At 52.6% G+C, this 20,080-nt stretch overlaps 1 protein-coding gene across 2 annotated transcripts in view; it reads left to right on the plus strand.

Annotated features, from left to right (window-relative positions):
• Window positions 1-20,080, plus strand: part of Gabbr2 (gamma-aminobutyric acid type B receptor subunit 2) — a 360,155-nt gene that overhangs the window by 187,730 nt on the left and 152,345 nt on the right. For both annotated transcript variants that reach the window (XM_040738666.1, XM_040738668.1), the window contains 2 exons: window positions 6,646-6,711; window positions 11,360-11,560. In XM_040738666.1, the coding sequence (XP_040594600.1) occupies window positions 6,646-6,711; window positions 11,360-11,560 (267 nt within the window). The remainder of the gene's footprint in view (window positions 1-6,645; window positions 6,712-11,359; window positions 11,561-20,080) is intronic.

The following is a 20,080-nucleotide window of genomic DNA, read 5'->3' on the forward strand; positions in this document are numbered from 1 at the left end:
TCTGCCCTCGAGGCTAGAAGCCAAGTATGTGTCTTGGTGGGCTAAGATAGAGCTGTCCCCAGGGATGATTCATCCTGTATCTTGGAGGAGAGGGAATTGTGTCTGTGCCCTGTCTAGTGGTCTCCTCCTCTGTCTTCAGAGCTGCATGTCACTCAGCCTGCCTCTCCATTTACAAGCACCCTTGTGGAAAAAAAAACTAAGCCCACCCAGATCATCCCAGAAAACTCCGTTTCAGATCTGCTGCCTTAACTCCTCCTGAAGCTCGAACCTCACACCATGGGGCTTTACACCCCCAAAGGCTCTGGGACTGGGATGTGCATGTCTGTGGGAGGCCTCTACTCTACACAAACATGCCTGAAGGTGCACCCTCCCAGCCTTTGCTCCATGGGAGAACCCTAGCCAGGATTGGTTACTCCTTCCCTGACTGTCCAGGAAGGTCTTGGTGGGGACTATCCTCCCTTTCCTGAACTCACATCTGTTCGGGCAGGATGCCCAGGCCAACCTCTGGAAATAGATTTTCCTGGGCTCTGAGGATGCACAACCAAAGAGTAACCATGGTGCATTGGTCCCAAGGCCAGTTTTGCTCAGAGACATGGAGAAGGAAGAGCAGTATTTTTATCTGAAGCCAGATATATTATTGGAAAGCTAAATATACACGAGTTAAAGGAATGTCACACGTTGCCAGTGGGCTGCTGTGGGCTGTCCCCTTTCCACACTCTTCCTGGATGTGAGGACATGTTTCCTGCCTCTGTGCCTTTAGGGTATGTCTGGGGTGGGGAGAGGGAAGGTCCAAGGCAAATTTTGGTTAAGTAAGAGAGTATTCATCCTGGAGTGGACCAGTCTGTGTGAGCCATGTCTTCAGAGACAGTCCCGGCTGGCCCTTCCAGCTCATGCCTTTAGTAGCTTGGTGGTTCATGTCACCTCATCCTCTCACAGTGTGATATGTGGAATTGTGGGTGTTTCTTGGTCAGCCCCGTGGTGAAGGGAAGGGAACTACAGGAGACTGAAAGTGACCTGCAGAAGGTCGGGTGACCCTGACCTTCTTTGCAGGACCCCACACTCCTGTGGCAAGAAGGCTGTCAAGCTGTGCTGGGCCCTCAGGGTGCTCGTGTCTGGCTGTCTCTTCCATGATTCAGGACAGCATGTGCCTGGCATCTTCCTGGCTTCTCCATGAGTGGCTTTCCAGACTTAATGCTGAGTGCTACAGCCCAGGCCAATCGGGGAAGGGGAGTTCTAGGCATGATGTGTGGCCAGCCCTGAGGTTCCGGGGACAACTTGGCTGGCATCTAGACATACGCCACCACTTCCCACCTGCGTGTTTTTGAATCCAGAGTTGAAGTCTCCTGGAGCCGAGCCTAGGGTATACTGGTTGATTTTGTGTGTCAACTTGACACGAGTTTGAGTCATCAGAGAAAAAGAAGCTTTAGTTGAGGAAATGCTTCCATGAGATGCAGCTATAAGGCATTTTCTCAATTAGTGATCCGTGTGGGAGGGTCCAGTCCATTGTGCGTGGTCCCATCCCTGGGCTGGTAGCCCTGGGTTCTCTGAGAAAGCAGGTTGAGCAAGTCATGGTGAACAGCAGGTAAGCAGCTCCCCTCCGTGGCCTCTGGATCCAGCCCCCCTTTGAGTTCTGTCCCGACTCCTTCAGTGATGAACACTGATGTGGAAGTGTGAGCCCAGCAAACCCTTTCCTCCCAGCTTGCCTTTTGGTCATGGAGTTTCACTGGCAGCAACAGAATCCCTGACTAAGACACTGGGGATTGTGTGAAAGTGGCCGCTAGAGCTTGTAAACTCGGGAGACGCCCAGAAGCAGGCTGCAGCAATAGGGGGTTAGGCCAGAGCACCAGCAGACGCCCATAGATCTGCTGTCTCTACAGCACATACTTTCTCCCCTTGTCTGTTGACAGGTGCTGTCTGCCTGTGCATGTAGTGTGGTCTCCTCGCACCCCACTCGGCTGTAGGCACTTTCCAGAGAAGGGACAATGAAGGCAATTGTGGACATCCATGCTCATTGCAGCTTAGGGGCCAGGGTGACCCCAACATCTACTGCTGAATCCTTTGAGCCTCAGTAGCTCAAGGTGACCGTGGCAATGGTGTCTCTCTCAGGAGAGGGCTGAGGTGCCACCTGCCAGACGGATGGAGTTTGAGGGCTCCTCCTGTGCTAGGATCTCACAACTGGAGTTACAAATCATTCAGTGGATTGGGTGGCCATTCAGAAGTTGGTGATTTTTAGGTCCCTTAAGGATCCTGGAGATGAGGGGGTTCTGGACAATGGATAAAAGAGGGCCGAGAAAGAAGAAAGGTCATCTACCCTGGGCTAGGGCATGTCCTGTGTTTATGGGGATTCTGGGAGTTGGGAGTCTGAGACAGGGTTCTGGGTGTGAGGATCTGAGAAGGCCTGGGCAGCGCTCCTCAGTTCCACCACGCCCCCACGGCTGCTTCACTCAAAGTGTCCCTCCTGGGACAGCGGCCCCGTAGAGTATGAATGCAGGTCTCTGTGTAAGTGTGATACCCGGGACCATCCATCACAGAATTGTCACCTGTCCAGACATATCCACCTCCACCCCAGGAGGCCTCACAAGAGTCCAGTCATGAAAGCTCTGTTCTGCCATTCTGGGTGCAGGGGCAGACCTGGCTCTCCCTCCATTTGCCTTGCTCTTGCTAATTTAATTTCAGTGTAGGGGTTTGAACCCAGGGCTTCACGAACGCTAAACAAGCTCTGTACGGCTGAGCTGTGGGCTCTCTCTACATAGCCCAGGCTAGCTTCGAATATGTGAGCCCCCTGTATCAGCTGAGATGGCAAGCCTGCTCCATCAAGCCTTATTCTCAGTACTTCTTATACTTCCCCGGACCTTGGATCAGAAAAGTGATCCCCAGCCCTGGCAGGGTGGTATGCTGGCCAGAGACAGGACCATTGCCTACCTGGATTTTATTTTTCACCTTCTGGACTTCCAGTCCATGTTCTGGGCAGTGACAAGTGTGATTCTGGAGCTTGTGATGTGTGTGTGTGTACTATCCATCCTCCCTAGAACTTCTTTCTTCTTGACCCCCGAACCTACACACAAGTGCCACTTGGGATGGGGGAACACCACTCCCCATATGTCCCTTCAATGCCACCTTAATCCCAGGTGAACGTGTCCCATCTGAGAAGTGATCCACACTTCCTGCTCTCAATGCAGCGACTCCCTAAGGGCCAAGCTTCCTCTCACTCCCTTGGCCAGGCTCCTCCCTGTTCTGTCTCAGGGGCTTCCTGGTTCCCAATAGTGTCCTCCTGGTTCCCAATAGCGTCCTCCTGGTTCCCAATAGGGTCCTAAGGACAGAGTGAGAGTCCAGTTGTGATGCTACACAACTGGGGGAGTCATTGGCCTCTTTAGGAAGCAGCTTCCTGGATCCATGATTCCTCAGGCCCATCTAAACCTGACAGCTTGAGAGCCCACAGCCAAGTGGTCCTTGCAGCGTAGTTGTCATGGCAACAGGGACACTAACTGAAGTAAATGAATGGCAGAGCTGGTTGTTTATCCGTCAGCAGGTGGTGGGTTGGTCACTATGAAGATGTGGGCCCTTGGTTCATTTGAGAACTGGACATGTGAACCCAGTCAGTACCCGACAGCAAGACTAGCAGACTGTCAATACAGTGACAACCATGCTCGTCAGCTGCTGAGCCACCAAGGGCCCACCATGGGGCCCAGGGCTGTGACAGCGGCCTCTTCCTACAGCCCACACTCATGCTTATCAATACATGCACCTGAGCCAGAGGGTCAGGAGAAGATTTTTAAAAAGCAGATTTGGGCCACGATGGAGGGAAATGTAGGTGCCCTCAGCCCAGAGGAGAATGGCTACTGGACGTGATGAGTCAGTGACATGTCGAGCAAGGGAGCTAAGATGGGGGGAGCAGTTGCAATTAAGGAGAGTAAAAGGGGAGAGAAGGACACTCGGAATGTACAGCTTGTACAAGAGGGAGTGAAGCAAGGGAGGGAGCATGGATGGATGGATGGAGGGAGGGAGGGAGGGAGGGAGGGAGGGATGGATGGATGATAGATGGATGGATGGATGGATGGATGGATGGATGGATGATGGGGTGGTGGGTGGATGGGTGGATGGGTGGATGGATGGATGGATGGGGTGGATGGATGAATGGATGAATGAATGGATGGGGTGGATGGATGGATGGATGGATGAATGGATGGATGAATGGATAGATGGATGGATGATGGATGGATGGAGTGGATGGATGGATGGATGGATGGATGGATGGATGATGGATGGATGAATGGATGGATGGGGTGGATGGATGGATGGATGGATGGGGTGGATGGATGGATGGATGGATGGATGAATGGATGGATGGGATGGATGGATGGATGGATGGATGATGGATGGATGGATGATGGGGTGGTGGGTGGATGAATGGCAAACAGGTACATTTGTGGAACTTTAGGTAATTCTTTATTACTCCATAGAAAAGCAGGGGAAAGGTGATGCAGGAGGGGGTTGGTGACGAGCCTCAAGCTCTACCTTGGAGATCCATGTCCAATGTCTTTGGTCAGAACTGGAGTCCGCTGTGACTCTACCTCCTATATAGAGGAGGCAGAGTCACAGGTAAGATGACATGGTAGGGTGCAGGCAGGAGCCCAGCTCTTTTCCCAGTGGTGAGCAAACTCAGAGCATGGGGCTGCAGGGACAGGCTGGCTCTGGGGCTGGTGAACAGGTGGAACCAGCAAGGCGAGGGGCTGGGACGTGGGCGGGGAAGGAGAGCAGGAAGTAGAAGATGACTCCAGCCTCCAGGTCCACGAGTGGGAGGCTGTGGTACCACTCCCAGAGATGGAGACAGGAGGAGGCAGGGGCTTGTTGGAGGAAGGCGAGGGTTCAGCTTGGGACGCGTGGGGTTGCAGGAGCCAGGAGCCACCAATAGAGGTGTTCTGTGGAAAGCAGAGGATGAGTTCACGCTGGTGACACAAGCTGAATGACTGCAGCCAGGATGCAGCAAAAGCTGAGGACAGGATAATGGTGCCAGGGCTGGGTCTGAGCAGCAAACAGGAGGGATGAGGGGCAGCAGGGGGAGAATCCTGAAGACCAGAAAGCACCTTGTGTTGTGATGAGTCACCTGTACCGCAAGGCAGGGCAGGGAGGACAGTGCCTGTTTCATTCATGACAAGATGCAGGCTTAGCAGACTCCTGCAGCTGGGCAGGCATAGAGCTGGGATCAGAGCCCCACTTCCCCAGCTCTGAAACCCAATCCAGATACACAATAACCATACAAGACGGATGAATAAATGATGGGTGGGTAGAGACAGACAGATGGACAGATGGCCGCTGTTAGTAGCAAACGATGTAAAACCATTCCAGCCGATAACAAGGAGTCTGGTGAGTGCCTGGGAGCCCGTCCACAGACCGGGAACAGCCTGAAACTTTTTATAGTGCCGCAGACTGCCGGCAAAGGCTCGCCCTCCTCCAGCCTCTGTGAACGACCCTTTAAAGTCCTTTTCTGAGCAAGTGTGGGGTTTTTGTCCTCCCTCTCTTTCCACTCTTTCTTGAGAGCGAAGGCTAGTTTTAGCACAGGGCTTTCTCTATTTTGCTAACACACATGATGAGTAAGATGGCCTCCAAGTCAGCACTTTCCAATTTTAAAAGATGCTAAAAATTCATCTTTGAAGCCATGCTTCCTGCCCACCACCATCAGAGGGCCTGGGGCATCTGGAGAGGACAAAGGCCAGCAGGGAGATGGTGCCTCCTGCAAATCTGGGTCCAGAAAAGTGGGAAGTCATAGGACAGGAGCGGGTGCCAGCCTGTGCCCAGCTGGCCTCCTGATGGCAGGGCCCAGGCTGGGTCCCAGTCCCCAGAAAGTGGCCAAGAACCTCAGGCGGGTGCTTGGTAAATGTTTGGTGAGCGAATGAGCGAGCTTCACGTGCTTTTCTCTGTAACGCACACCCATTAGCCATACTGAGAAAACCAGCGCATAGCGAGGTAGGGCCTGCAGGTAAAAGCCAAGATGGCCAGGGGTGCCAAAGCACATGGTTAGCTGGGGCCCTGCTGTGTGCCAGGCACTGTGTTAAGCACCTCTTGAAGGGAGCTTCCCTCAGTCCATCCAGAGATCATACAAGGGAGGTGCCACCTCTGCCCCCATCTTTCCGAGAAGCAAAGAAAAGCTGAGGTGAGAAAGGGAGGTACCCGAAGTCACGCGAGGCTTGTTGCTAGCACTGAGGTTTTACTACAGCTCCAAAAACCGCCACAAGCTATGAACTGGGGGGTTCTGTGAGCTCAAGGATATCTCAGGGTGCTGATTGCCAAGGGACTAGCAAAGTCCGAGACTTTTGGAAGGTGTGACCGGCTTAGGTCCTGCCTCTGTCACACTCTTCAGGCCTGCAGGTAAAATGAAAAAGAGGATTCAAGATAGCCTAGTTTCTTGACAGATGGAGCAGGGAGACTGTGGCATGCTGTCTTGCCTCAGTCACTCATGAAACCAGACACAGTGACCGCAGATCACCCAAGGGTGACATAGACGGTCTCTGGGGGTGCGCAGCCCAGGGGATCTTCACCTCCCTCCCTGTTGGCAGACTCTTGGCTACAAGTCTGGACATGGAAGGGGCCCCTGGGGCCGGCTCTGAGAATGTCATCGCTCACCTTCACACCCTCTTCTGTCCACAGGGGAATGATGTGCGGATCATCCTTGGCCAGTTTGACCAGAACATGGCAGCGAAAGTCTTCTGTTGTGTAAGTGAGATTCCCTCTGGGCCATACGAGCCCTAGGTTCACTGTGCCTAGAGTTAGGCTTCCTGGGACCAGAAACTGTGCTCAGAGCAGGACGGCCGTGGGGTGCTGGGGGTGCTGCAACAGCTCAGGGGCTTTTCTGAGTCAGTGCAGGGCACTCCAGACTCCCCGAGGAACTCAGGCTCCTCCCTGCTCTGCAGGCAAGCTCAGAGCTAGCAGCTGAGGACACACTGCCTGCTCTGAGGAAGAGCGTACCAGGTGGGAGACCAAGTGTTTTTATACCCTGCCCAACTTACCCTGTTCAGTAGCCATGTGAGAGGTTAGGAGACCAAGTGTTTTATACCCTGCCCAACTTACCCTGTTCAATAGCCATGTGAGAGGTAAGGTAGCTTCTCCAGTATCCTCAGCCACCTCATAAAGTGGAGCCCCGAGTCCTGGTGTGGTCTACTCATGACGTCCTTACGTATGTGATAAGGGTTCCACTCAGGAGCCATGTCTGTTTCCATGGTTGTGCTTGGCTCCCCTTCCTTCCCTCATGTCAGGAGGGAAGTCCACCAAGCGACAGCCCAGTTACATGAGTCAGCATCTGCCCCTGGCCTTCTGACTAAGGATATTGTTGGTGTGATCTCTAGCGAGGGGCCACAGTTCTCTCTTCTCTTGCCCTTTCTTGTTCATAACTTGACTGAGGCATGAACGACAGGCAGGTAGGAATGGTAAATTCATCATGACAGAGCCAAGGTGGGAAGAACGGAGGATGCTGAGAGTGAACCTAGAGGGTGAGACCGAATGAAGAGACGGAGGAGCCCAGCAGGCCCAGCAGTGACGGAAGAGGGCCCCAGCAGGCCCAGCAGTGACGGAAGAGGGCCCCAGCAGGCCCAGCAGTGACAGAAGAGAGCTGGCCAGAAGCTGAGGACACACAGGTCACCCTAGCCTGGGAAGCCTCAGCATCCCAGGAGGAGATGACGAGAGGCTATGCTGGCGTCAGGTGACCACCCAAGGCTCCATGGCTGATGCCCCCACAGCTTCAGGGCCCCTCTGAAAAAGAGAGCAGTTACCCCCACCTCACTAGCCCACATTAACCGGGACAACACTCTTCATAAAGCCTGAGCCCCAGCCCCCAAGCCCCCTGCTCCTCCGGTCTGAAGGCAGGCATGATGAAGGGGGACTGTGGGGAGGGGATGCCACGGGGGCCTGAGTACCGGGATCCTGAGGAGAAACAAGATGGCTGCAGTGTCCATTCCTGAGCGAGAGGCTCGGAGCAGGCCAGCACTGACTCCACAACGTCTCCAGATTCGGAAAGCCATGTCTTCCTGGGGGAGTCCAGAAACGGGTTCTTTGAATGCACAAGCAAGCTCCTGCTGGAAAGAGGCTGGACTTGACCCCCACCCCCCATTTCCCTCGGAAGCCTTAGTGTCCATCAAGGAAGATCTCAAAGGACTCTGGGAGAAAGCGGTGAAGAGAAGAACCTGGTCCGGGGGAGGCTAGCTCCTGTGCGCTGCGAACACACACAGTGGCCTTGTGTCCTGGCTCCAGCTCAAGGCCCTGTGTGGCTGAGCCCCTTCTTTGTCCTGGGCCAAAGAGGCGTGGTTCCAGGAGCCCTGGCATCTGCATTGGATCTTCCAGCTAGGCCTCAGGCCACAGGCCCAGGCTGGGCTCCATCCCCCCTCCTCTCTCTCTGCCCACCCTGCCTGTGCTCTGGAGAAGTCTCAGGGCTAACAGAAGTCTCCACCAACAGCAAGGATTTCCTGCCTTGGCTGGTTGCTCACCCACAGAGGAGGCTCTTAGAACTTTGGGTAGGACCCTTGAATGGGGCCCACCCTCAAGGACATACACGGCCTGTGCCTCTTGGGTACCAATGGCCTGAGAGGGTGTCCCAATGTCCTCAACCCTCAACAGAAAGCACAGGTGATAGACAGGGTGCCATCTCAGAGCAGAAGCTAGTCCTAGAGCGGGGGCATAGGGGGCAAGCAGAGACCAGCACAACTTTGGCAGCCAATATGGCAGACCATGGCAGAGGTAAGCGGTGCCCTGCTGGGCCCCTGAGCTGGGAGCCAGTCAGTGCAGGGTCTTTATACAGCCTGGGCAGTGCCGGCATTCACTGGGGTGCAGCATCTGTGATTCCCCTCTGCCAGCTGTGTGTTCTTAGGAAGGTCACTGAACGTCTCTGGTCTCAGCTGCCTCTCATCTAAAATGTGAGTAATAGTGGGTGTGTGGCTTTTAACTGAAGCCACCGCTGGGTGGGCGCCCCACATGTTCCTCTGTTGTCGTTATTGTGGTTGGGACCCCATGCAAAAGGGGGGTATCCGCTCTTTCGTGGGAAGAGGCAAAGGGAGACCTAATGAAAGGTGAAAATGGACTTTGCTAAAAGAATCCTGCATTCCCACACCAGGAGATCCTTGGAGCCAGGGTGGCTGAGGAAGCAGGGAAACTGTGTTAGTACTTACTGCACAGTCACTGTTGACAACAGTTCGTCATCAATGAAGCCAGGACAGGAAGTCACGCAGGGCAGGCACCTGGAGGCAGGAGCTGACGCAGAGGCCATGGAGGTGCTGCTGACTGGCTTGATCCTCATGGCTGGCTCATCTGCTGTCTTATAGAACTCAGGACCACCAACCCAGGGATGGCCCCGCCCACAATGGGCTGGGCCCTCCCCCATCAATCATTGATTTAAAAAATGCCCTGCAGGCTTGCCTGAAGTCTGATGTTATGGAAGCATTTTCTCAATTAAAGTTCTGTCCTCTCAGAAGACTTCAGTTGGTGTCAAGTTGACATAAACTATCTAGCACAGGTACCCTCTGTGTGCGGGCTCTGGGTTAGCCCTGGAGGTCCTAGGGAAACAGGCACAGCCCCACCCTCTATCTGGCAAAGGACACGGATCAATGTCCCACCCACAAAGTGCACCGGATCCCACAAAACTCCCAGTATCCTGCAGTGTGGCCCTTCACATCGGCCCTAGACCTGAAGCCCAGCACATGGCCACTCCCACCTGATGGTGACTGGTGTGACTGAGCCTGGCCACACCCTTCCTGTAAGCCTGTCCATGGATGCCTGCTCCCGTGGTGGTTCTGCTCTGCCTGTGTGCCTCAGGGCTCTTCACGGGGTGGGGGGGGGGGCGACAGGCAATAAGGAGCTGAAATGAGCAGGACTTTTGCAGAAGAATAAGGGCGAGGACCTCATGACCCCAGCTGCCCTGAGGAGGAAGGACGGCAGACAAGACGCAGGACAGTCAGTGGCTGGGAGCTGGGACAGCGTGGTAGAAAGGGCTTCAGGCCATGAACACCCCGCTGCCTTCCCTGTGGACCAGGCTTCTGCCTTCTGGAAAGTTCCTCAAGGAGCAACCTAGAGAGAGAGTGGGGTCTCCACACACCCTACCGCCTCCTATACACCGTGCAGCCCACAGCCCAGGTGTTGGTAACATCCACTAGTGTCAGAACCCGGCCTTGCCCTGCTCCCTTGTCCCCGCTGCCCCCTTCCTGTATGCAAGGGGCCTTAAAGATTAAGGAAGCTTCCAGAAAGAAGGTAGCCCTAGAATCATGCACCCTTTTCTCAGTAGCTGTGTGTAGGGAAACTCCTCATCTCAAGCTGGGCACTCTCCATCTGCACAGGGAGGTCGCAGCATACTCTCCAAAGGCCTGGTCACACTGTGTGCCTGGGCTCCCCCACAGGTGGCAGACAAGAGACTGGACTCACACAGGACCGATGGAGTGACTGAGGTTTTGGGAACTCCCTCCTGTTCATAAGTCCCTCCCAGAATGATGGTACCACTTGCAATCCCTGATGCACTTCTGGGATCACAAGTTCAAGGCCAGCCCAGGGTACACAGTGAGACTCTGTCTGGAAAACAAAACACCCAAGTCTTGTTCTGGGTTAGAACCCTACATTGTCTTTCTGTAAATAATGTTTCTGAAGCTGAACCCTGTTCATCAGAGGGCCCCCAGCTGCTGCTTGCTTTTGTCCAGCTGTGAATTTATTATGTGTGTGAAAGATGGGTTCTCTGTGCCCACTGCCAAAACTCTGAGTGTAGTCACTAGAAAAACGAGCTGAGGCTTCATCATTAGAAGTATGGTGTCTATGGCGGGAGGGGTGGGGGCGTTGAGATTCTGGTAACGTCAGAGAACTCCACAGAGGAGGCAGCTGAAGGACTCTTATCTAAGCCGCTGGTCTCCCTACCGCAAACAGCTTTGAGAACGCTGTTGTAAAGAGGGTGTTGGTACACACGTACTGCTCCGATGGCATCCTTAGTGTAAGGCCCCTTTCAGACTAAAGACCAGAAAGGCCATGCGTCTCCCTCGTGGGCGATGAGAACTTGGTGAAAACCCGTGCCCTTTTCCCTTGGGTCACCAGGAGGTTCGTGGTGAAGCCCACTGCTCTCATGTGCCCTACCAGAACCTTCCACCTGCTTCTCTGTGAGCCATCCCCTCTCCCTCCAGCAAACAGGATTCCCAGCTTCCCCGAGTCTTGGGCCTTCCTGCTTACTTGGATCTGTTTTGTTCTGCCTGGTGTGCCGGCAGCTGAGGTCCTTAGGATGACAGAGGGAGAGAGCCAGCCGGAGTCTGCACGCCTTCGGGGAGGGGCAGGCATGGCTCCCCCACCCTCTCCTGGCATCCCAAGCCCTGCTGATCCTGACCCTCTCTCTGCCCATCCCCCACAGGCCTTCGAGGAGAGCATGTTTGGCAGCAAGTACCAGTGGATCATCCCGGGCTGGTACGAGCCTGCGTGGTGGGAGCGGGAGCACGTGGAGGCCAACTCCTCACGCTGCCTGCGCAGGAGCCTCCTGACCGCCATGGAGGGCTACATCGGAGTGGACTTCGAGCCCCTGAGCTCCAAACAGATCAAGACCATCTCAGGGAAGGTCAGTGTTGAGGTTCGCTCCTTCTGGCCAACCTGGCTTATTCTGTTGATAAAAGTTGACTCTGTGTCTCAGGGATGCTGTGTGCTCCGAGCAAGTCACTTGACCTCTCTGAGCAGCAACACTTGGAAATGAGGGTAGGTGGCTGCCTGTCCATCCAGAAAGCATGAGGATCCAGCGAGGTGAGGGTGCTGCCTGGGCAGCGTGTGACACAGGGTATACAACGTGGGTGCTTACAAACCTAAGAAGTGAAGCCTCCCTCAACTCGTGGGATACCAACCACAGCCAGAGTCTTCCTGGGCTCCTCCAGCTTTGAACAGCCTAGCAAGTCTCTCTCTCTCTCTCTCTCTCTCTCTCTCTCTCTCTCTCTCTCTCTCTCTCCCTCTCCCTCTCTCTCTCTCTCTCTCCCCTCTCTCTCCCTCCTTTCTCCCTCTGTCTCGCCCTCCCTCTCTCCCTCTTGCCCACCGATCCTTTCAGAATGAGAGAGATGGCCACCGCTGGCCCTGCTGTCACACACCTGTGATTCTGGCCCTCAGGAATGCTAGACCAACCTAAGCTACATAGGAGTTTCATGCCAACCCAGGCTGCATTAATAAGATCCTGTCTCAAAAAAAAGGGTACAATTATCAAAAACAAGAAGCCACAACCCAGGAGACCCTGAGACCTACTATCCTACCTCTGAGCAGCTGCAAATCTCATAATGTGTGGCATGTGCCTCTCCCACACCCTCTGTGCCCAGAGCTTGGTTTTTTTTGTTTGTTTTGTTTTGGTTTGTTTGTTTGTTTGTTTTTAAAACAGGGTTTCACTGTGTAGCCCTGGCTGGCCTGGAATTCACTGTGTAGACCAGGCTAAGCCTTAAGCTTTCGGAGATTCATTCACCTGCCTCTACTCTCCAGTTCTGACATTAAAGGCATGCGCCACCATGACCACTGTATGCCAAGAGTTTCCCCTTTGTTCAACCACAGGCTCTAACAGCCTAGTCCATTTCTTGGGGAGGCTTCATAACCAAGCGTAGATAAATGTTTTTATTCATTATTTAATCCCAATCAGAGCTACCTCTCTGCGGTGATTTATTGGTGTGTCAAAAATCTAGCAAATCATTAAGATGGGTTTTGTAAACAGCTCCTTAGATCATGTTGGCACCTGGCTAGAAAATGCTGGAAGAAATATTTTCCTATCGAAATCAATGTGTGGGGAAAAAATAAGTGAGACGTTGAGGAATGTACAGAAATAACTCTCATTTGGGTAAATGTTATTTTTATGGGTGTCAAAGTTTGCAAGTTATTAAGAGTCTTGGATCCAGTGTATACTATATTTTAACTTAAAAAATAGTGAAGTTTGAGAAAAATGCAAAAACTAAGGGGAAAAAAATCCCAGAGGCAGACAGGACATTAACTAAACTGAGCCTTAGGCAATGAAAGTCATAAAGGTCCACAGGAGCCCTGTGACACTAAGTGGGGTGGCTGATGCGCCAGAAGGGGCTGATGCCATCTGAAAGCATGACGTCGTCACCCAGGGCAGGAGCCTGGCGGCAGAACCAAAGCAGGAGGCCTGGGGAGTGGTGCGGAGTGGCTTGCTCCCCTGGCTTCCTTAGCCTGCTTTCTCATCCAAGCCAGGACCAATTTCACGGGTGGCACCGCCCACAGTAGACTGCCCCACACGCAAATCAGTCATCAGCCAAGAAAATGCACCAGGGACTCACCTACAGACTGATCTGATGGAGGCGTTTTCTCAACTGAAGTCCCCTCTTTCCAGATGGCCTGAACTTGTATCAAAAGTCAACCAGCACACCTATGGGGAGGCTCCCGTGCCCGGTGGGATTGAGGGGACAGTCGCTGAGGGGGCAGAGGCAGCAAGTCCTCAGCTAAGGAAGAGGCCCTATGAAAGCTAACACTTCTCATTGCCACAGTGGCGGGAAGTGATGGCATGTCTGGGAGGCTTGAGGGGGTCACCATGCCCACTCTGTGCCCTGAAATGGAGGCAGGGAAAGACATGGAAAGGCGGGAGAATCCAAGGCAGCGTCACGGTGCTAAGCCCCATCCCCTACAGTCTCTAGGTGTCCCTTTCATGGGAGGCAATGCAGGGAGGACGACCAGGCTTAGAAGGAAGAGGAAGAGCTTGGTGACCCGTGGGTCAAGACACACTGGCTAGGTCTGCATCCTCACTAGCCAGGAGGCTGTGTCCATAGCAACACTCTTATCTCCCCTCCTCCTGGTACCCAGTAACAGCGCTCTGACTTTAAGCAGGTAGATGGCCACTCTTTGAAAAACAAACTTCCCCTAGCTTCTCATGCCAGCTGTGGTCAGGGTTCTAGCAGGGCCCCCCAATGAGATAAGTGTTCTCAGACTTGCAGAAAGCCCAGCAGGGAGTGATTCTATCTTCTGTGTTGGTTGGAGTTTGCATGACCTCTCAGGCCACCACCTAAGAGTGTAGCATGAAAAGGAAACTCCATTCTAGACGTGGAGGTCAGCCTCTGATCCTGTGGTAAGGCTGTCCTGGAAGCCCACAGGTGAGATCCGTAGGACACAAGCCCGAACCATCTCATGAAGTCACGGACAGCTCGTTTGCTGTTGCGCGGAGCCTATGGTGGACAGAGGGCGAGTCGTTTAACCTCCCCTCTTTTCTGACCTCAGTGCTGGTGACGATGTCCCTTCCACAGCTCAGCGAAGCCATGTGAGGCAGCACAGTGGGAATGTCTTAGTCTTCACGCAACACACAGAAGGTGCTCGTTAACGTCCAGGTTGGACCCTGGGGCAGGAGGTTCATGGGAAAGAGCTCACAGCCAGAATCACAGGGTTAAGGGCTGTGAGGACTGCTATAGATTTTCCAGACAGTTCGAAGTTATCCTTATGTCCTTCCCAGCCAACACCACTACCAGTGGCAGCCACTCTCCGACGCCTTTGCCCTACAGAGAGCTGCTCTTGGCTTTAAATGTGTGAAGCCTTGTGGGCCTTTCCTCTTTCCTGTAACATACATGAGTTAGTGATACCGAAGGGTGTTCATATTCAGTGTTGCATAGTATTCCACAATATGACCCTTGAGTCCCCCATCCTACCTGGAGCAGACCTGTGGGCAGCTCAGTTTGAAAGTCCTGCCAGTGGGCATCCTGAGTGGGTGTGTGCTTCTGATGCCCCTCACCTGCAGCAAGTGCTCTTAAATTGTCTGTGTTGCTTGACCACGTCATCTGCTTACACACCCTGCACACAGACCCGTTCTGGTTGCTACTGGGGTTGTACTGACTGTAAATCAAAGTCTGGGAGATGCACATGTTAGTCATAGAGTTGTCCAGTCTAGGAACCCTGTGGTTTTGCGTTTTTCTCTCTCGTTTCTGGGAACTGCCTCGTGCTTCTCCGGGTGGGGCTCTTGCTTGCATTTTTCTGATTTGCTCCTGTCTATCTGCTGTGTTGTGGCGGGTGCTTGCTCACCCTGATCTTGGGTGTGGAGTCTGGTGGGACTTCTGAGTCACAGAATGGGCATCTGTTGGCTCTCACAGACACTGCCAGGCTTCTTTCTAAAGTGGATCCACTAACTTAACACACCCACCAGCAGTGAGGGGGACTTCCACTCCACACAGGTCTGTCAGCACTTGGTGCTGTCAGCTTTTTAATTTTAGCCAAGCTAGTGGGTGGGACGTGGCATCCCGTTTTAGTTTTACTTTGCGCATCCCTGATTGCTGACAAAATTGGACACTCCCTCGTCTTTCTTATACATGTGTGTGTGCACGCACCTGTGTGTGAGGTGTGCACGTGGGGCCAAGGGGTCTTTTTTATGTGTGTGTGTACCTGTGTGTGAGGTGTACACATGGGGTCAAGGGGTCTTTTTTATGTGTGTGTGTGTGTGCACGCACCTGTGTGTGAGGTGTGCACATGGGGTCAAGAAGTCTTTTTTATATGTGTGTGCACACCTGTGCATGAGGGTGTGCACGTGGGGCCAAGGGGTCTTTTTTATGTGTGTGTATGCACACCTGTGTGTGAGGGTGTGCACATAAGGTCAAGGGGTCTTTTTTATGTGTGTGTGTGCACACCTGTGTGTGAGGGTGTGCACATAAGGTCAAGGGGTCTTTTTATGTGTGTATGTTCGCACACCTGTGTGTGAGGGTGTCACGTGGGGTCAAGGCGTTGCCCACCTCCTTTGAGACAGGGTTTCCCATGGGCCCGGGGTTCACCAAATAGAATAGGCTCGCTGGCCGGCAGGACTGCCCAACTCTGCCTCCCCAGGGCTGGGACTGCAAGTAGGTGGCACCAAGTCCGGGGTTTTATGTAGGTCCTGGGGATCAAACTCAGGCCCCTGCTCTTCCGGGGCAAGCAGTGTCACCAAGCCCGCACGGCCCATTCTGTCCTCTTTCCGGTTTCTTTTAGCCTCTTTTGTCATTGCCTTTTGGGTCTTTCATCTACGTTTCTACTGGAGTCCCTGCCTCCAGTAGAAACTTGTTGACTTTTTTATTTAAATTGGAAACAAGCTTGTTTTACTTGTTGATTCCAGTTCCCTCTCCCTCCTCTCCTCCCCTACCCCCCACTGACCCCCTATCCCATCCCCTTTCTGCTCCCCAGGGAGGGTGAGGCCTTCCATGGGGATCAAAGTCTGTCATATCCTTTAGAGCAGGGCCTAGGCCCTCCCCATGTGTCTAGGCTGAGAGAGTATTCCTCTATGTGGAGTGGGCTCCCAAAGTTCATTCCTGTACTAGGAATAAATACTGATCCACTACCAGAGGCCCCATAGATTGCCCAGGCCTCCTAACTGACACAAATGTTCAGGGGGTCTGGATCAGTCCTATGCTGGCCTCTCAGCCATCAGTCTGGGGTCCATGAGCAACCCCTTGTTCAGGTCAGCTGTTTCTGTGGGTTTCTCCAGCCTGGTCTGGACCCCTTTGCTCATCACTCCTCCTCCCTCTCTGCAACTGAACTTTTTATGTTTGTTTTGTTTTTTCCTGGCTCACTGGTGGCCCAGAGATAGAAATCCCCTCTGAGAAGCTTTTGAGAAGCCTATGTGAGACTTTTTCCTCTTCCCCGACTCTGACTTACCCCTCACTCTCTTGGTGTCTTGTGATGGATGGACGTTCTTCATTTTATGCAGTCCTGCTCAGTAGGTGGTCAGCACTGTGTCTTGTCTAAGGCTTTTGCCCTTTCCCACCCAGTTAGGCTGCTAAGCCTTCTGCCTTGTCCTTTAGTTTTGTTCTGAATCATGTTAGATATCAGATGTGCATGAAAACGATTGTATGTATGTCTAAAGTAAAAATCAATGTTTGCTTTGTTTTCCATATGACAAGTGGCTGATGGGGACCACTTAGTGACAGGGCCATGGCTGCGCCCCTCTCGAGCCGCGCTGCTCGGCTTCCATCGTGAGTCTGGCACCTGCACAGAGCGGCCCTTCTCTGTGCTGTCCTCTGCCTTCCGTGGCCTGCCTGTCTTTATGCCACTGGCACGCCATCTTGATCACTAAATTAGTAAAACAAAGCCTGGTGTCTGTGGGTGTGAATCTGCTATCTCTAATCTTCACTAAAGTCTTCTACAGCATTCTCGACGGGTGCTAGCTTTCACTTGTGTGTGCTGTCCGACACACGTGCCTTCCCCATTTCTGTTCCGTTTAGGGCCATTCTCTTTCTGCCTGAAGAATCTTTCCTGATGCTTCTTAAGCTGTCATCTACCAGGCTTGTTGTCCCCACCCCTAGCCGTGTGAAGGGTCCTTTGTTTCACCTTTAACTCAGAGTGTTCTCTCAGCAAGGGGCAGACTCTAGTTCTCTTGCTGTTTCCTTCCGGCTTTACGATGCCACTGTCTCCTGGCTTCCATTATTTCTGTTAAACCAGCGAGCACACATTGGTCTTTTAACAGTGTACTTTGGTCAGGTGATGTGTGCGCGCGTGTGCGTGCATTCATGTGCATGTGTGTGTGTGTGTGTGCGTGCATTCATGTGTGTGTATGTGTACACGTGTGTGTGCATGCATGTGTGTGCTTTTCTTTAACAGACTCCACAGGGCTTCCTTCAGAGGGCTTCAGGACTCCATGAGCTGGAGCATTGGGAAGGAAATTCCAGGTCTCTACATTTCGGCTTTCCTTCTCTTTTCCTTGCCTTTCAAGACGACGATTGCACCCACAATGTGTACTTCCCTATATTCCAGGCATTTCTGTGCTTCTTATTTTCTGTCCCTTCCTCGTCGCGCCCCTGAACATTAACTACTAGTCCATGTCATTTCACCTGTCTGCTTTCCGCTGGTCAAACCCACTGCTGCCCCAACCCATCAAGTCTTTTACTTCGGTGGTTGCATTTTATCTTTAGAATGTCTGTTTTCTCCTGCTTACATGTCTCCTTTTATAGCTTTCAGTTCCTTGGTGATGTTTTACATCTTCTCGTCTATTTACTTGAATACAGAAGCCTTTCAAGTTTTAAAGTCCAAGCCTCATAGCTTCACGATTTGGGTGTCTTGTGGGATTATTTCTAGTGCCCCCTCCTTCTCTATAACATCTCCAGCCATAGCTGACAGACTTCAATGACATGTGATGCATATGAGAGGCTGCTACAGACCCGGACACTGCAGTCTTTAATTCAGTGGGAAAACAACTTTATTTTTAACACAGGCAGAGTGGAGATGGTTCCAGGATTGGCTTTGGTTTTGCAAGGCCTCGTCTGTTTTAACTTATCCTTATTCCCAGTGGTCAGCCCTCCAGCGTTCTCATCGGAAACCCCGAGGTGTTGACTGATCCTGACTCTAACTAAGTAGGTCCCATCCCTTCTCCTGGTGCTTTTGCCTTGTTTTGTGGCCTCTTGCTTTATGCAGCTTAGCTATAAACTATTTCAAGTGAAAATGTCTCTTGTCACGTCAGCCTCACGATTCGAGACAGCTCTGAAATGCAGTCTCTGGCTTCCCACGGGGACTGCCAAAGGCCTTTCCCAATGCTTCCTGATCTAGCCTTGGTTGGACAACTTTCTGCTCACAAACCTGCCAGCGCCTCAGCAAGCAGTCTGTGACCATCTCAAGGCATCTCTCCATGGAGTGTAGTCCTCAGGGTCCCAGCAGGCCTGACAGCTGGCCTTTCCTTTCCTTCCTTCTTTCTCTCTCCCTTTCTCTTTTCCTTCCTTCCTTCCTTCCTTCCTTCCTGTCTGTCTGTCTGTCTTTATTTATTCATTTATTTACTTCTCCTTTTTTGATATAGTCTTGGCTGTGCTGCTCAGCCTGACCTTGAACTCATGGCTTTCCTGCCTCAGCCTCCTGCAAGCCACCACTCTGAGCCCTGCTTGCTTTCTGACATCTGAAGAGAAGCTGTTCTTTGTTTTAATGAGCTGTTTTTGTATCGGCTGTTGCTCTTTGGCCTGACAGGAGTTTTTCTTCACAGTCACAGAAGTCCAAACTAAAACTACTTAGCTTGGCAGGAGAATGTGGCTGAGGGAAGGAATGTCCCTGTCCTTTGCTCTCTGAGGATCTGCAAAGTGTGAGAAGCAGCAGACAGGTTTCCAGTGGCCCTGCAGGGCCCTTGTCCCTTGCTGAAGAAGAGGTACCGGGAGACAGATGCCACCTTTGAACCCAGAACCACCTCAGCTAGGAAGGGACTCAGAAAATGCTGCGAACTTGATGTTGAGAGGTCCCAAGAACAGTAGTAGGAGGGCCTTCATAGTTTGTGCATGTTTCAAAGCTGAGATTTTAAAACTGCACAAATCTAACTGGACTTCCTCCCTGACAAGGAAATGCAGGCGGCCCTGGAATTCACGTTTAAGCCACCCCAGGGACCAGCTTCACTGGAGTGTAGGAACCAGTGTAGGAAGTGCATCAATGAAGCCCTGTGAACCAAACATCCCCCAGGGGAGGTGGGCATCAGAGCATGACAGAGGGTGTGTCCTTGTCCCCTCTCTTCTGTCTCCCAGGAAGCAATGCGTGGCAAAGCCCACTCAAGGAAGGACGAAGGGTCTCTGTGGCTCACGGTTCGGGGTCAGTCCGTCACAGCAGGGAAGTCCTGGTGACAAGACTGCAGATGCATATGCAGATATTGCATCTGCAGCCAGGAAGCAGAGAGAGATGAATACCAGGGCTCAGCTCACATCCTCCTTATTCAGTCTAGGACTCCAGCCCACGGCATGGGACTGCCCACTCCTCACCCTTATAAACGTGGGTGAGCCTGTATCCTGACAAGCAGATGATCCATATTAACTGTGCCAGTGTGGTTCTGCTGGAATCGCAAACTCTCAGCATTGAGCCACCTGGTAGCTTTGCAAGCCCATGCTGGCTAGTCTGGGAGCTCAACCACTCTTTATAACACATTTTCAGAGGGAAAATATGTTCCAAGCCCTAACAACTGACTCTCAAAACACTAAAACCCAGCCGGTAATTAAGGAGAACCATCTATGCAAAGTTATTTCTCAGAAACTTTCTAGCACCTTGTGATAAACATCACCCCTAGAAGAACAACAGCCAGGAATCCTTGTCAGCTCAGCACCAGACGCCAGCTTTGGGGTAACTATTCCTTGTCTCTGGCAGTCACGAGAACTTGTCCTCTGGGTGGTCTGGCACCACCTGGGGGGAGTGGGAAAAGTCT

The sequence above is a fragment of the Mesocricetus auratus genome, unplaced genomic scaffold (genome assembly GCF_017639785.1).
Source record: "Mesocricetus auratus isolate SY011 unplaced genomic scaffold, BCM_Maur_2.0 Super-Scaffold_6730, whole genome shotgun sequence".
NCBI classification, from domain to species: domain Eukaryota; kingdom Metazoa; phylum Chordata; class Mammalia; order Rodentia; family Cricetidae; genus Mesocricetus; species Mesocricetus auratus.